General features: G+C 34.4%; 1 protein-coding gene across 1 annotated transcript in view; it reads right to left on the reverse strand.

Annotated features, from left to right (window-relative positions):
* trdn (triadin) overlaps positions 1-19,002 on the reverse strand; it is a 456,738-nt gene that overhangs the window by 305,790 nt on the left and 131,946 nt on the right. The window contains exons 7-9 of the mRNA XM_051924220.1: positions 16,540-16,605; positions 10,832-10,972; positions 7,781-7,840 (exon numbers count right to left, since the gene is read on the reverse strand). Coding sequence (XP_051780180.1) covers positions 7,781-7,840; positions 10,832-10,972; positions 16,540-16,605 — 267 coding nt within the window. The remainder of the gene's footprint in view (positions 1-7,780; positions 7,841-10,831; positions 10,973-16,539; positions 16,606-19,002) is intronic.

A 19,002-nucleotide genomic window follows, 5' to 3' on the forward strand; every position in this document is an offset into this window, starting at 1 on the left:
CTGCTGGTCCTGACTATAACTGCTTTTCGTTATTGTTATTCAATATATTAATCTTATTCTGGCCTACTGCTGATTCCAGTCTCTTGATAGTCTAGGAGTAGGCACAAAACCAGTTGAACTACTATACTGCATGTGATTCTTCTAGCAGTAGGGATTAAGAAAAACTTTACCGGCCTGCTAAAGATTAGCTAGAAAACCTGCAAACACATTAAAACATAAATCATGTTCTTTCATAAAACGTTCAACTTTGTGAATGGCAAAGGAAATGGGAAATAATATTTTATGTTGGTGAATTAGCAATACAGCAAGTAGTATCTTAAAGATAATGTCTCTACATATGGACTTGTTAGGAATATTACCCAGAGTGACATAGGGTTCAACCTGATTGGCAAGTTGATGCAAACAGGAAGCGAGGACAGGAAAAGGCTGTGTCTTGATGTACTCAGTGAATGAGGGAGAAAGAATTTGTACTTGTATCAGTTCAAAAGAGATTCTTTCGAGTAGCAGAGCATGAACAAATGTTTTGGCCGAATAAGTTGTGCCTCTATGCGCAATAAATATACATATTTATAATTATTAAGTAATACACTCTGAAAAGTACATAAAAATACATAATACCAGTAAATACCAAAAATGTTATACATTTTTGACTTTACTTCCCATTCCTATTCTGCTTTATGAGGCATAGTTTTTCTGTCTTACCGAGCCTTTAAAAAGAAAGGCCATTTAACATGAACTAGTGGATCCATCCTTCCTTTGAAAATTACCTTATCCAAACACTCAGAGAGTCCTTCTACCTGTATACAGAGTCCATAATACACTGCTAATGGTGCAAATCAGAGCAATAATCTCTCATACCTGAATTTTTTTTTTTTTTTTTAACTTAAGCAGCTACAACTACAGAAAAAATTGGAAAATGCTGCACACTTGCAAAATGTACTAAAAAAAAAGAAAAGACAGTCTGTCCATGCATTGCAACACACATTCATACCAATCAGCACTCACAAAGGCCCAATTTCAAGTTGCCAGTTAGCCTAACATTTATACCTCTGGGATTTGCGAAGACAAAGCATATCTGAAGAAGAGGCACTCAGAGATTGGAGGAACATCTAAACCCTGCATTCTGACAAGGGTGGTCACTACAGCTGTGAAGCAGCAGAGATAATCACTACCCTGTAGTATCATTCAAGTCTTAACAATACACATTTTTAAAAATACATCAATGACAGTTGTGCAATTAAATATTAACTTTGTTTTATAATTAATTATATCAAAACAGAAATTCACAAAAACATTTGGCTTTTTTTTTCTTTTTTTTTAAGAATTCCAGTTTGCACTTTGAATTTGAAGGAAGCACTCCACATGCTTTTTATGGAACTGCAAATGCATAATTTACAGCAAAAGTTCTGCAATACTTGAAAATAAGGCATTCATTCTAAGCATTGTTTAGAAAGTTTAACCTACTAAATACTGTAACATAGCCAATTACCTTTACTGGTTAAAGTCCATTTGTGGTGTGATGCAGGAATACACCAAAAAATCCTATACTTGTATATGTGTCATGACTAGATGTTGAGCTATTTTCAAATGTATCTTTAATTTACATTTATATTCTGTGGCAAGCCACTGGGGTGGTACCCAGCCGGGACGCCCAGAAGGACCGGAGGAGGGCTTACACCTTCTCCAGACCACGAGGGGGCAACCGTCCTGGTGGCTTTGGGGACCACGGTAACTGAGCTTGGAAGCTCAGCCCTATAGGGGCTCATGGTCACCGCCATGGGGTGCCCCAATGCCCGAGGAGCCACACCCAGAAGTGCTAGGAAGAAGAATTCCAGGGATACCCAGAGTGCTTCCGGGTCCACAGCCAGTACTTCCGCCACACTTGAGAGTGCTGGCGGAAGCTAATCGGGAGGCACCTGGAGTACGTCCGGGTGTGTATAAAAGGGGCCGCCACCCACCATTCGATGGCTGGAGTTTGGTGGAAATGAACAGAGTCTTGGAGGAGAGGAGTGGAGGCAGACCTGGAGAGGCAAAGGCATTGGGGTGTGTGTGCATTTGTAAATAGTAGTTCTGTAAATAAACGTGTGTGGTGCTTTAAAAACCATGTCTACCTGTCTGTGTCCAGCCTGGACCCCACAATTCATACCTTCATTGATTCACTCATGCATCTCTTAGTGTCAGTACACTAAAATTAAAAAGAAACAATGAAAACAACTGTCCATTTATCTATAGCATGCACTCATCCAGGATGATATACCAGTTGGTTGCAGAGCACAGTCATAAAAAAAAACCAAAAAAAAAACGGAGTGACTTGTAGTCATCAATTAACTAATACCGACATCTTAGGGGTAAGGGAGGAAATAAAATGCATAAGACATTAAAGAGGCTGGATATTGATTCCAGATTCCTGAACGGAGAAGGTGGTAATATTAACCTCTGTTCCACCATTTTACATGAATTTAACATCAGTTTATCAGGATAAAGACCTCTAAGTATTAAAGATTATATTAGCAATGTCCTTGTACAATATATATTCTTACACAAAATCCCTTGATGCTTGGGATATTCTTGGAAGCTGTTCTGATTAGAAAACCAGCCCTCATGTGAGTGAGTAGTGGATGAGCCCTTTCATTTATTTACGTTATTTCCACTACTGAGCAAGCACATAATTCTGTGGTTAGGGATATAAAAGTCAGAGGTGTCCAGTAAAGCCTTCTGTTATATGCAAAAAACAACAGTCTGCTCTGCAAAGCTACTAGCAACATATGTTGATTGAACGAGTTTTGAAGCTGACACCTGATCATGCGCCATTTCTTTTTTTTTTGCAAAGATGAATATGATAAAACACGAATGTAAGAGGATTCAAAGCATTGAAAAGTGTGAATGGTTAGCTCTTAATTATTGCATTATTTATGGATGTTAAAATGAGGTACTGAGACTTATTTTGCAGAGCTTAGTAACCATTTCACAAAGAAATATAGTATTTAGTGCTGAGATACACATGAAAATTGACCTGACATAGATATTTATATTGTCTAGATGAACCAGGATATTACAAAGAGATAATGCAATTTTCTTTGCTAAGAAAACACATTTGTGTCACCAGATTTAAATGATTTAGACTGGGCCTCAAACAAATCAATTAATATAAGTTATCAAGTTAAAACATTAAATCATTAAGGTAGACAATTTCAAGTTTATTGCAACTTTTTACCAGTAAGGGATATAAACTGCACACTGTTACAAGGCCGATCTTTCTTATTCTTGATGAAATTGAAACTTTGGAGATTTCTGTGTAGATTTTACATGTTCATGTGAATTTTTGCCCTGTCCAAAAATGTGTTATTATGTTATTAGATTATCTCGAAATATTATGTTGCTCAGTGTGCATTTGTAACTCAATTAAATCCAGGATTTATTCCTGTTTTTTAGCAGTTATTATAAAAATTCAATAGAAGTGTCTCATCATGCTGTCCACAGTTCATAAAATGTTCTTATTTTGCTCAGAAGTATATTAATTTCTGGAAAAACACTACCTTCTATAATTTATTGGGAAAGAAATGTTCTTATATTATCCCAAACTGGAAAAAAATCTAATTCTCTTTAGAAGAATCTGGTCAAATTTTTTTCAGAACTTGGCAAGAACACATTAGTATAATTTTAATGTAATTATGCTGGGCTTATGCTTAAATTTTTATTCTTCTTGCTGTTTCAGTCTATAAAACTAAATATTTTAGATGGGCTTAATTTTAAATTGCTCACTTTGTCAGAGGGGATTTGAAGGTTAAGTTCTTTTTGGATCGTTTATGAAGCATACCTTACTCTCATTTGTCTGACTGAGTTGTGTTTTGTTATAATATTCTGATTTCATATAATAAAAATTTAGTAATACAGAACTTGTCATAATTTGTGCTTAAATGAACAATTATTGCTATCAGGTGAAAAAAAAAGCCAGTTTCAAATAATAAACTATTTGTGTTCAAAGCAATTTAGATTATATTCCTAATATCAAAAACTCCTAGTTCCAAAAATAATTTGGATTTTTTTTGTATTCATTTGCTCCCCAAAATTATAAAAAAACAAATTCATTTTAATTATTAATTTCTCCAGAATAGTGCAAAAAAAATAATAATAAAATAAAGAACACGTGTAAATTAAAGATGATAGTGACAATGACAAATTGATTACAAAATGAGTACAGATGAGTTACATTAAAGTCAAATATGAATTTTCATTAGGAATCAACAAAAATAACACAAAAACAATAATTTTTGCCATGTGTAAAGAAAAATGTATTTTGACAAATACTTTTGTTACTAATAGTTTTGCATTGAATGGGTGATGTGTAACATCACAGTGACATATAAGACAAAACAAAGTATGAACATGATTTGAAGAGTTTTACACACGCCAGACAAGCCATATTAAATATTAAAAGGAAACAGGAGCCAAATAAAAAGTCAGACTGCATCAAATCATGTTCATGTTGAATGTTTATTGCAAATAACAGTCTAATTATAAGCAAGGGCAATCTCTGCAATAAAAGCACAACATTCAAGATCAGAACAGAGAACCAGTGAAATAAAACACATCACCAAAATGGACAAACCATTAAAATATGAATTCTCTGTGCACAGCAGATTTGAAGTTTATTTATGCATTTGTGCCCCCAATGTATTCTGTTGCTAAAAAGAATCAGACACCTATTTTTTCACTCACTTTAAATAAGCCTATTCACTAGGTTTATTTCTCTTGGTGAAATCTACAAACAGTATCAGCACATATTGCATTAAAACATTTTTATTTATTCTTATAAGATAAATGCTTAACTGCTTAAAGAGACAAATGGCAAAAAGGGAGCCAACAAGTCAAATTATAGGAGGGTGATTTTTTTTTATCAAAAATATATTCATTTCACACTATGTTTTTTTTTTTTTTGTTGTTGCTGTCTCTCTCATGCTTCATCACATTTATTCTGGGTAACATATGCAAAAGATAGTGTTGTGTATCTGTTGAAAATTACACTTCAAACAACCATATTTTCCTATATTATAAAAGCCCTTTCTGGTTTATTCAAATGGATCTCTAGCTGTGAAAGAATCGATTTATCAACTTATAGTTTTCAATTGAATCGCCTTAAACATTAATTTTCTAAACTTTCATTATGAGCATGGCAGGCAGAGGACACAATAATTTTAAAACATGAACATGTGGTTATATAAATTTTACATACTGTATCTAAGTTGTAATTTAGATAATGCATATTTTGTCACAGTTCCCCGGCCTCACTGATACATCTGGGTCAGGAGCACAGGTAGAGGTGTTCTACATGCCTCAAACCATTTTCCCTATCTTTGTTGGGCAAAGAATAGGAGTCAGATTAAGACCACCATATGACAGAGAGTACAGGAGACTCCCGAGTCAGATTCTGGACTCACTTCTTCTGACTATGTGATAAGACTAACTGAGATAAAAGAGAAGCCACACGTCCGGCTCCATTCAGAGAAGGAACACTTCTCCCTGACAGGTGATAAACCCCATAAAGAACAAGGAACAGTATGGGCTCATTCTAAAGACTATGAAACGCTTCACTAAGCACCATAACTCTCCTGCATGAGACTTTGATATTGCACACTGAGCCTTGTAGGATTTAATTAACTGAAATTCTCTTAAGTGTTGTTCTCTTGATTTCAGAATACCAAGGTATTCTTAGTTTCACAGCATGGTCACTCTATACAGTATGTGCATATACAGTATGTATATATATATATATATATACACACCAACACACACACATTTGATTGCGGTATATGTATAATATGCACTGTCACATTGAGTGTGTGTTTGTATTTGTAATACATATTATATATATGCATGTATGCATATACATACAAAGATTTACATTGTGACAGTGCATACTATTTCTGTTAATGAATTGTAAGTAAGGAGGTTAAAAAAAGAGGTGTAAATCTTTAACTCACATGATCTTAAACAAATTACGTAATCCTACTGCACATAAAGTTGTAATAAACTGGAAGTCTAAATTATGAGGTATGAACTGTCATACTATGAGCAGTCCTGAACGTGTCATTGTTTTTGTTGTATTGTTTAACACAATAACTAGCAGAAACAAAATAAAACAATATATTTTGTATGAAAATGACTGTATATTTACATCGTACTGACAATACCGTAGTAGAGGCTTTTTTCTCTTAACAGCAAAAAACCCTGAAACATCTTTAGTAAAGGTGACATTCTTTACATCTTTAGTTTTTAGTAGTCAAGGACTGAATGAAAGCATTATTATTTTGTTATGTTGAAAAAAGTTGTAGTCATGGGTAAACTAATTAATACTACTTATAAAATATTAGCCATGCAGGAGAGAAATGCAAGACAATGGCTTATTTCTAAAGGAAGGTGAAGTAGAGTATTATGCAATGACATGAGTTAAGGCACAAATACCTCAAAAGACATGCAATTTAAGACCCTTTCCTCATCATTTCAGCTGAAATATATTTTATTATAGTACAAAGCAAATAGTGTAAATTAAAATAAAATGTTTAAAGGAAAAGGATTGTGTAGTAACTTCTAAACATTTGTCTGTAAATTATTTATAGTGTCAAAAATACAGATGATTTTACGTAAATAAACTACAGGCATAGGTAAAGATTACAGAGCAGTCTTTGGCCATACATCAATTTTTGTACTGTACATGTGTTTATGATTTTTAGTTTTGATAAATACAGCAGTGGTATATACATTATGTGTATTAAATCTTACACAGAAATAAAATAATGGTAAGATTATTAGATAATATAAATTTAGGAATGGTATAGTGTCTGAAAAAACCTTTGTCTATACCAAAGCCAATAAAATGGTGTATGCTCATTAGACAAGGAGCATTAAAATATGAATTATTATTATTATATTATTATTATTAAAATGGTGGAGTGATTGCAAAAAGTGAGTGTAAAACCATGGTAATGGCCAAAGAGTCCAAAACTCTGCCATGATGGAATTATCATATGTAGGCATTTACAACAATAAAATTTAATTGTGTATATAATATGTATAAAATTCTGGTAGGTTTTATATCTTAGTAAAGGCTCAAAATGCTTTGTTCTATTGTGAGAATGTGGTATAGTGATAATCAAAACTTTCATATAAAGGAAAATTGTAGGCAATTATTTAAAACTCTAGTTACAAACTCTAGTTAAAATATTAAGGTGGTAGCATATAACCAACTGGAGTTGATTTTATAAAATGGATCTTTCATTGTGACTGCTACTACTTAAGTCATTAAAAAATGGAACCCGTCTAAAAAATAAATGTAGAAGAGGTCATGTGTGTTTTGTTAAAAACACACAAGTAAAAGACGGCATAAGGTTAAGCAACGTAAACTCATTTCTAAATGTTTGAATATTCCGGGTAAAGTTGAAACTGAATTGCTATTTCTCTGTATGATCTATATAGTGAGCTTACATTGCATATAGCTATTTTACACAAAAAAGATGTCCTGTAAAACTGTAGTAAGTGTTTGGAATATTGAGGATATTATACGAGCCAGTTTTACATCATTAATCCCCAATCTAATAAACTGAGCTCTTTCATAGTCCCATTCTGGTTATATGCATGGCAGGGTGCCTTCTACTGATGAGAGAAGTGTCAATTGCAACCATTCCTGGTTATATTTCTAATACGTATCAGCTTGAAGCATTGTTAAGGATTTGAAACCTCAAGCAAAGACTATTAGAGAAAAATACGACAGTTTCGGAAGTACCTGAAGAAACATCCTCATGTGCATACATGTGAACCACATAGCGACAGAACTGTAAATGATCTGACAGACAAAAGGAGAACAAAAAGAGCAGTATAGAATGTAAATATCGAGTGTAGGCTTTCCATACTCACTAGTGAAACTGAGGTCTGCATAATTACTATGTCAATTAAGTGTATATAAAGTATGCGCAATGCTTGCTTCATCTCTAAAAGTGATTTACATATATGCTTCATTAGTTGGTTAGGTAACTAGGATATTCTATATTTTAAACACATTTTGTTTTTCCTGAGTTGAAATAAAATCTATTTTAGAAGCACAAGCTATCAGTACTGGTCATTGTGATTTTAAAAAGTGGCAAGTAATTGAGTATTTCATGTACTGTAGATAAGAGATCCTTAACAATTAAAATCTAAAATTAATGGTTAGGTACTTTAGCTAGAAATGATAGGCAGCAAATAGCATTTCCACATAGATGAAGGAAACAATAGAAAGAAGGATAAAAACAGATTTATAAAAGACAAAGAGGTTTTGCAGCTTTCTTTATCTCTATGATACTATTTTTTAAAGGTCATTGAAAAACAAAACTACTTTCCAAAGTCATGTGGAAGACACATTAGACTCATGATTAATACCTAAAGAATTAAGGCTATTCTTGTTGTAAGCTAGTCAACCTGTTTGGCAGAAGTTCATGACAGAGCAGTGAACTGAACCGTGAGATTTAACTCATTAGCTATTAGACTATTGTGCCTTGCCAGTACACAGATTTTTATGTTCTAATGCAATGCACAATTCCTTTTGAAATGTATATTGTATTCTTTTCAGTAATAAAAACAAAATAATAAATCACCAGATATGGCTATAATCTATAAATGACTCTGCACTGAAAATTTCTTTTAACCAAAAGTGTCCATTTATTGGCTGAGGTTATGAAATGGATGCCTGTTACAGTCTCATGCTTAAGCTGTACAAGAGCCCCAGCTACAGAACAATTCATTATGAGATGTAATATTCAAGCATTAAAACCCAAATATGATGGTTTAGCTAGCTCTGCACAGTAATTCTCAAGTTCAGTCCTGACGTTCCCCGGTGTCTGCACATTTTTTGCTCCAACCAATTTAGCAACCAGTGAAAAACTTTTACTTTAATTGATCACGTTGTTTAGTTAACTGTTCTTTTTTTCTATTTTTATGCATTCAGAAAAGCACAGTAATGTAAGATTTAAATATGTAAGAAATTAAGAAGTAATTATATTTTTGCCATTCCTTTAAATACTTAAAAAAAATTACCATTAGCTAACTTTTGCAGTGGAGTTTGCTGTCTTAATTATATGCAAGTACTGCCAGTTAAAAGATAATCAGGGCAGACACCACTGCAAGTAATAGTTGATGCCATATTGCTAAATAGTATCTGCATTAGTATTACTACCTTGTGACTTTATCCAGCTTAATAAAAGGAAAAGTGTCTGTGTGTCCATCCAGTTGCTTTGTCTCTGTCAGTCCATTAGGTGGTGCATCACAAACATTAACACTGCTTTTACAAAACCATACCAAATAGTATAAAACAGAGACATATGCATTGTATGATTCACTGGTTAATGGTTATGGTTAATGCTGAGGTCTACATTGATTCGGTAGATTTCAAGTCACCTTAGACGGGTCACACAACTAGTTAGTAAATAATGGTTTAAACAACTAGATCGTTAAAAAAAGAAAAATAACATAAAAAATAAATTCTTACTTATCCTTAAATGCTTGCTTCATTCACTAAAAAGTCAGCATAACTAGCTGAAGTGGGAAATGAAAGCTTTCTTAAATTGAAGAAATTGGTTGGGAATAAAATCTACAACCCTAGGGTGCCCCTAGGACTGAACTTGAAAACAACTGATAACGCTGATGCCTTTAGATGTACTCATCAGATTCCATTAAATGAAGAAAACTGATGCAACTAGCCCATCTTTCCTACTTTGCTTTAAATCAATGGATACAATCGAGTGCTAGTGAAACTTGTCACTGTATTCCAAGCTTCTGGGCACATTTGCACAACAAGTTTTAATAGATATATTTCCACATACTGTATCTAATTTGTAAGAAATTAAATTAAGTTTTGGCATTTTTAAATTCAATCATCTAATCTACTTAACCCAAGTAACTGTCATGTGGGCTGGAAACCACCCCTTCTGCATTGTGCAAGAAAAAACCTAGGAATGGGTGGTAGTTCCTCACAAGTTGCATTCACAGACAAATCCACACAATAGGTGGGACATGACCCCTGGACTCAATAAGCCACTATGACACTTAGACAGTATATTAGTGTAATTCCCCCAATCAAGTATTTGATTATATGCATACTAGATATTTACTGGAAGCAATTCATTTACATGAGCTGTACACATGGGGATGCTTTTAGAAATACTATTTTACATACCTTCTATTTAGTAGATTATAATGTATTCTAACTATTACATGATGAATTATACACTGTAAGAGTGCTGAACCAGCCCTAAATTGATTAAATAAAAAACAATAAAAAAAAGTATTTAGATTCCGTTTGTTATATAAAATAAGACTCTTTTGTTAATGGACAGAAGGTGAAGTTAATTCAAATAAATCACATTATAATGTTAAATTAAACTGATATATTATTTCCATTTGTGAACCCAAAGAAAACAATCTAAATTTTACAATTAAATTGGCATTGACCATTGGAGGCAACAGAGATAACACTTTCAGCAACTGGAAAAAAAGTTGTGTTTCATTATCCTCATAGTCCATTCTGTATGCAAGTTATTTCTGACTCTAACAATACTGCAAACGTCACCATGCTGGTGCTGAATATTTTGTTACAAATAGTAATTATTTTACCACTTTGACAATCATAGCAGAAAAAGTATCAGGCATTTATGTACTAATTTTACTACAAATCCAAACAATATTCAGGTTATGCTCCCTGCTATATGCCTATATTAATTGCTTTGTCCGTTAAGTTAGAAATTCCCCTTTCCCTTTGCTTTCTGGGATCTATCATCTTCTGCATCCTTCTTGTTTGCTTTACCTTTCGATTCAGCCTCCTTTGCTTTGCCTTTGCTCTTTGTTTTTTCCACTGCCTTGACATCTGCTTTAGGTTTTTCTACTTTCTTTTCTGGTGTGGCTGTCTTCTTTGCTTTTACTTCCTCTTTGGTCACTTTTTTCACCTCTGAGAAAAGAAATACAGTAAATTTAATGAGGTTAGCCTGTACTTCTTCGACAGATATATCACCTGAAATTATGTTCAAGGCTGCATATCTTTAAAAAATTGTGAGGAAGAACAATAAGAATAACATGAGCTGTCAATGTGTCACTACATATGGGAATTGTTGTAATTATCCAGAAAAATAATAAAATGGCTAATGATATGCAGAAGCATTATTCTGATATACTGTAGTGGTTTCTTTGAAAACATTTTAGTTTTTCTGGGTATCTATCCCTTGTCTTTGTAGCATGTTTACTTTGTTAAACACAACAGGCACATATCACTCAATTTGCAACAATTAAGGTCCTAGGATTGTAACACCACTCTTTATTTTTCCATCAGTCTTAGATTACTGGTCTGATTATGATACTTCTTTAGATCTGATGTTGATTTTTACAGATATACTTTATTTAGGACTTTACTGGATATGTTCCCTGCCTTCCTTTACAGTTGATGGTAATTTAACTGTATTTCTTTTCTCTCCCAAGTTTTAAGACTTTAGCCTCTAGATTTTGGGAGGTCAGTGGCATCATGTCTCATTCATCCATGGGGTGCTATAAGTGGCATCTCTGCTGCTGCACCAACAGTTAGACCTCCAGAAGACCTTGTACTATGTAGCTGTCATGTCCCCTCTGGGCTGCACATACTTGTTATTTCATGTGTGTATGCTATACAAATCCAATTTTTATTGATGTTGTGAACGTCGTTTCCCATGGTGCTTCTTTTCTGTATTCTTTATAATTGTGTGACCATAAAGGGGTCATATCTGTGTGAAACAGGATATAAGAGCTTCACATGTTTTGATTAGTACTTGTACTGTTGGAGTGAAAAGGTGGTTAAGACTGGTTGGGGGGTTGTTACTTATCTTTGCTGAGTGGTTGGTCTTTTTAAAAGGATGATTTTGTGGGTGACAGCCCTGTAAATGATTTTCAGTGCTTGTACCACCATTGGGAGTGACGCTGAAATTACATACTGGAGCCTTGTTTATGGTTTCAGTTTTTCATACTTGTACTTTCTGTATTACACGTTGTTATGGCTAACTTGTTAAAAGAATTAGTGTGGTCAGCTTTCTTTGCTGGAAAAAAAGTATATATTGCTTCAGGGAGAAATCTAAGATTTTAGCTGAAGATGTGCCCAATTTGGAAAGAAATGCTTAGCCTTAGCTAGCTTTTTGGAATACAATATTTACCATACCCACCATAAAACAATTTCTTGCTGCTGCAAATGCTGCAAATTTATATAAATTAATGAAAATCAATAGCCATTTCTCACAGTGCGCTTAATGCTTTTTGAAATCCATGCCATGAAAACTGTGCATGGCGATGGTGAGGTGCCTATTTTTATTTAATTAATTTGTTGGAGCTTTTGCATAGTCTTACTTTAAAGGCAATGCTCACTGCCTACTTTGGGCATTTAAGTAAGTGGTCCATGTAAAATCAGTTTAAAACCATATACAGTACTATTTAAATACATCTGTTATATACAGTATATATTGTCTTCTGCACAAATTGATTACGTAGCTGGTGACTTGATAACCAGATTTTCTAGCAATGCTCCTACACTGAAAAAATAGTCTAGTCATTTATTCATTATTGTGTAGACCCTAAAACTAAGTGCTGTGTTCTGTTGAATATCATTAACTTGTTTTGGACTCATTGGACAATGTCTTTTAGAATACCAAGCATTCATGCCCACTGCGGCTGTGCAAGCAGTACTAGAATAGCCCAATGACAACATATAATTTTTACTTTAAATTGACTTGTTGCAGACACTTCAATTACTGTATACCACAGCTTAGTGTTCAGATTGAGATACAACCGGAACTTTCTTTTGGTATACAGTTTCATTAAAATTTCTTTTAAAATGTAAAACTTAGTTTGCAATCCTGCTCACCACAAGCAATGAATGTGTTTTGTGCATCTACTTGCATTTATCAATTTTATTACTTGGTATCTTATTTATTGTATGTTGTAGCAGTAGAAGCTTTGCTCCACCTCTTGAACCCTCAGGTACCACTCTGAACACCAGGTAAAAGTACAAGACTTCTTTATTATCTTCTTGGACAGTGCACAAAGCACCCTCCACTCCACACTATTCATAAACTCAACAAATCACCAATACAATACTCTTCCTCCTTGCTCAGACACTTAGCCCTCCTACCTCCCAGCTCAGCTCAATGTCTGGGCTTTCCCAGAGTCCTTTTATACACCCTGACCCGGAGGTGCCTCTGTTCCATTACCCACAAGTCTGTATTCCTGCCGGGTCAGGGTAAACAGTTCTTTTCTTCACCCCGGGAGCACGTCGTTCCTTCCTGTCACATGACCATGACGTACTCCCGGGTTATACAGCACATACGAGCCTACGAGCCCCCCTACAGCGACGCCTGGTGGCCCCCAAGGTATCCAGCAGGGCTGCGTATAAAAACTACATAGTCGATGAGGCCCTGCTGGAACTCGGGGGACGTTCAGGCTGTTGGGAGAGCTCCTCCTGGCGGCCTGGGGTGAGAGCTGGAATCGAAAGCTGGCAATCCACCACAATGTAATTGTTGTTTTTTATTAATGTCATGAAAAAGCAATTAGTAAAGTTCATTTTTTTAATTATACATATTTGAACTATGCATAATAGCAATAATCATCAAATATTAAGCAACTGATTTAAAATTACGTGTGGATCATCATATGACCAAAACAGCAATATTTTCCAGTTGAGAAATTGATTCTCCCGGTGCTGTATCAGATTTCTTTGAGAAACATTGCAACATTGACACAAATTCCCTATTAGATAAAACTCCAAAATCCAAAGTTCATCTTCAATTTAAAGTTTGTTGACTCTTTCCATTTAATAAACACCTTTGCCAAAGAATATTCTGTCTTGCCACCAGGCCATCACTCTGAATATAGACTACATTTTTATTTCTCAGTGGCTTTCCTCTTTTATCATAAACTAGCTGTCCCCCGCGGCTCTGCCCATGTGGTAGTGAAACAGGACAAACTTTAAAAATCAATAAACAAACAGGTATCGCTAGTTAAGCGGAGGAAAGAACACTCCAAAACGTTGCGAGAGGTAGGCCAACTCAAATGGAGGCTGGCGTGTAAGTGAGGAGGGCCCCACGCAGCTCCCCACTCCTCATGTCACGCTTCCCCCTCCCCTCGGTCTGCAGCCTCTGTCTCAGATTAGCATGAATATATCGTTCCTGCAAGTGATACTTAATGCGATGAGAGAAGTCACAAAATCAACTGGAATGTTCAAGTAAATTATAGAAAAAACCCGGTCTAAATTCTTTAAATAGTTCTCTCGTGAACGGCAGACAGACATACAGACAGACAGATATTGGATTTTATATATATATAGAGATGTCTTTTTACTCCAACTCCTTCTCTTACTATAAATGTGATCTCATTTCTCACTTCATCTCACCTCAGTGTTCCATTTTCTGTTGCATTTACTTCACGATTGAATTAATTTCAATAAATTCTAGCTCTCTCGACGATCCTGGCTCTTGATCCTGTGTCTGGTTAGGTATAAAAGGTGCTACCTGTGATACAAAAAAGCCCCTACCACCCGTTTGTCTCAATTGAAACGGCAGAGGATTTTTGAGCCTGGGTTGCATCTCTCACCTTTAGAGAGTGCACACCTTCATGTATAAAATCCCAGGAATTTCACTTTTTTCTCACCAGGTTGAATTAATTAAGTTCTCTTCTTGAAAGAACTAAATTAGACATCCAATACATGTGGGAATATACTATGTCTTGGAGTAAAAACCATCAATTTACCATCTGTTAGGCTTAAAAGATTAATTTAGATTGTTTCCATTTCACACATCAAAAACAACAATGGGCACAATGTTGGGTAGTTACAGTATGTTAAACAGGGTTCTGTAAATAACGTTTGGTTCTAATTTGATAGAATTGTTCCATAGTAAATGGATTGAATTCTAGATGGACTCAAATCTATGGATCTCTGAGGAATAGATGTTTAAACATCAGTTGACGATTCTGCTCATGTATACACATTCACCTACGGTTGGGTTCTGTTTTTACCTCCAAAACTTTTCAACAAAAGAGACAAAGCTTGCTGATGAATTTAATCAGAATGGTGGAAAGTCTCTCTACTTGGTGTGTGTTTCAGTAGACACAAATCCCTTACAATATAAGGGATGCATTTTAAATTCCTGGAACCCAACAGCATATATCATTTATTTATAACTTCAACAATAATTCTGAGAAAACATTGTGGGTTGAGCAAAACACGCGCCAATTTTATTTCAATAGCCTTTGTACCTAAAACACCCATTCATTTTTTCAACATCATGTGAAATGTGAACTGGAGAACTGTTTCAGGCAAAATGAATGACAGTAATGTTGAGATAATATATATATGGTGTGCTTAGACTTAAGACAGGTATGATGAAAATTACTCGGGTATATCAATGAAACATTTTGAAAATTAACAAAGGGTGCACTTTAGCTGAATTCACTCGAATTGTTCTTCTCAGGCAGCAGAATGAAGTAGAACATTAAGAACCTTTAATTGAGCAAATAGCTTTGACCTAACAGGCTATGCCAGAAACAATAAATGTTGATAAAATACATTTGCTGACTAGGTGACCGAAATAAACAACTATTTCTTTACTTATGTGTATTTGATTTGATCAGTAAGTGTTTATTCTTAGTTTTAGATATCTGTTTCTCGCAACAGTTGCTATACTGTTTTGAGAATAAGTTAGCAACACCCTGTTGTTTTACTTAATTTTACACAGTAATGATGGGATTATTAAGATCAGGCTTTTAATAGCAGTTATTGTTTCATTAGCTGTTCTGTTTACTTGGCAACATCATTTGTTTTGTCCCATAATTATAGCAATTATAAAAATATTCAGCAACTATCTCAAGATATACTGTGCTAAAATCAAGCTAACCTATTTAAAACAGTTAGCCATTCCTCCACCATTATAGTATGATTACTGAATACATACTGTTACAATAGTACTAGAAGCTAGTCTAATTTAAGTGGTTCTTTTCACATGAAAAATGCATGGCCAAGAGCGGAGTTTTGGGTAAATATACGCAAAGGTGATGACGGCTTTCAAGAATATTGAATCGTAAGACACAGGTTCAATTTATAAGTAAGGCTATATTTTAATAAACAAATGTCCATATTTAATCAAACAACGTGTCAGTTTCTAATTTTTGCTTATTTTTTAAAGAAGATTGAATACAGTAATCACTAGGGATATTTTTAGGTTTGTAGTTTGAAATTAACATTAATTAATCAATCAATCAATCAATCAATCAATTAATTAATTAATTAATTAATTAATTAATAATAATTGTATTATGCCATAGTAATTAACTTTTTTATGCAATAGTCATGTTTCTACAACGAATGCACACTGTTTAAATTCTGTACATTACATTAAACAATCTGGACAAAGCTTCATTTTGTGTAGCTAAAAAATGTCTCCGTTTACTCACTGCTCCAAAGAACACACAATTTCAAGGCGTGAAATAATGAATAATAAAAGTACATACCTTTTGCTGGAACCTTTCTTTCATCCTTCACTTTTTTTTCAGGTATTTCCTTTGTTCTTCTAGCAACTAGAAAAAAGAAGGAAGATGTTAGAAATGTTTTATTACAACAGACCAACGTAGTTCTTTTAATGACATTTGAATATTGCTAACATGGTGCTTCTCACATTACACAGCAGTCCATTATATCAGGTCATGAAGTCGGAACAGAATCCAAAACATGTTTCTTGACAACATAATTATTTGCCAGAAAGCAAAAAGATGGTTAAAAAAAGACAATCCCTTCAACCTAATCATTTTAAATTATTTGAACTTGCTTGGTTCTGTATTCCTGCTTTTATTCATAACAACAATATACCAAGAAGGCTCTTGTTTGAACCTCACAATGGCACCTTATGTTAAAAATACTATATTTCTTCTCTACATAATTTTTATAATTTCTTCTTTACATAATTTTTATAATAAATTAGCTTGTCATATAACAGATATAAAAAGGAAACAGTGTCGTAAACATGTACTAGGCATTGCACACTGGAAGAGGATCCAGTGAAAGACCAAGTACACATTAAAATTTCGCAGCATGGCAGGAAGTGAAAACTCCTGCTAGGGATGGGTTGGCCTATTCTGACTAAATCATCAGATTACCACCATAACTTTTATGAAGACAAGCAGGTAACGAGTGAATAAATAAAATCTTTATGGTTAAATACAAAACTGTCAAAAATCATTACAATCTTGCCTTCACACCTCATTGTTAGACACAATGCCATATCTATGCAAATTTAAAGACTATCCTTAAGTATTGAAATGAAAACGTAAAAATTGTCAATAAATAAGCAACTGAATAAAATACCCTGTGACTACATGAAAAAACAGAATGCAATAAAGTCATGCTTTTCTTGTTCAGCCAATAACAAAATGAAAAGAAAAACAGAAACAGCAATCATAACAATCAATCATTAAATACAATTTTATTATCCCTGGAGGGAAATTTACATTCAATAAAAAAAGGTTCAGGCAATGTTCACAAACCACTGCACACTGAATTATCTTGTTTCTTTGAATTGTGTTATTATCGTCCTTTGTGATTGATTGGTCACAAAGAAGTATAAAATTAATAAAAAACAAATACTACTTTTATTATTATGGGTCTTACCTGGAGCTGCTGTAAGTAGGAAAAAGAAGAAAATATGTGTTAGAAAGTTTGAAAATACCCATGTTCAAAATAGCATTATCTATTGAAAAGGAGCCTCAATCAATGACAAAAATATCTTGCACAGTACATACTGAATGAAGTGTTGTCTGGAGATGACATGTCCTATACACTGTGTAGCTTCAAATAAAAGTGTATTTGCTATTCACATTTCTTAAAATACACTGTATGTGCTAATCCTTAATGTGATGCCAGTCCATTGAAGGGCACATTCATACATATGGCCACAAACACTCAAAACTCCCAAACTCAGTATCACCAACATCGTAACATGTAGAACACACTGACTGGCTGAAAACCAGCAAAGCCAGGTGAAGAATGAGAACATTCCACATAAAATCTTACTGCTCTAGCAATTGACCCCATGTCACAGATGCAATGATGCAGCGATGCTAATCACTGGACAGCTGTATAGGGCTGGGCAATATGCCCTATAAATAATTTTAGGCCATTTCGCGATACATGATATATATCTCAGTATTTTGAAATCTTCTCTAAAGCACTTCATAAATGCTCAATTTAATTTGATTCATACAATCACACCAATATGATTGTTCTAGTACTCCCTGCAGGCTACAACATATGTCTGCATTAATCATTCTTGTTTATATTCATTAGTGGTTTCTATTGGAACAATTTTAAACTTGTAAGCAAAACAAGGGCAATCTCAACCAAATTAAATTTAACAAAGCAGTATTTATTCAAACCTGGCAACTGCAGACGTGAAGAAACATTACAAAACAACATAAAGTGCACTTTTTGTGTATGTTTCTTAGAACAGGTCGTTTCACTGGGACAAACCACTCTGTAGAAGAATGACAGTTACTTCACATTAATGTATTTCCAATCAGTCACCCTTGCATCTCCCCTTCCCTGCAGGGCTCTTGCTTCTGGTGTCAAATGCCTGAACTCCCTTGTGAGCGGTGCAACTCACACCAGAGGCCATGACAGGTGTAGAGGTTGACTGCGATGGTAACACCAGCCACACTGTAAAACAGATGTCCTAAGGTGAGGAAAGAAATCACCTTGAAGCAAAAGGGCAAAATTTATCTTTGCCTGCTTGTACTTCTCTGCTCACACTATTTTTTTGAGTTGATCCTCTGCTAAAGAATAACTGAAATCCTTTCCATTTTCTTCTTGAAATCTATAAGAAGAAAACATAACCTGAAGCTGTAAAAAAGTATAAGTAGCATAATAGAGGTATATTGTGTGTGTAGTCTAATACAGGGAAGGTGAGTATTCCGGCCAGACGG

This window comes from Erpetoichthys calabaricus, chromosome 3, assembly GCF_900747795.2.
Source record: "Erpetoichthys calabaricus chromosome 3, fErpCal1.3, whole genome shotgun sequence".
NCBI classification, from domain to species: domain Eukaryota; kingdom Metazoa; phylum Chordata; class Cladistia; order Polypteriformes; family Polypteridae; genus Erpetoichthys; species Erpetoichthys calabaricus.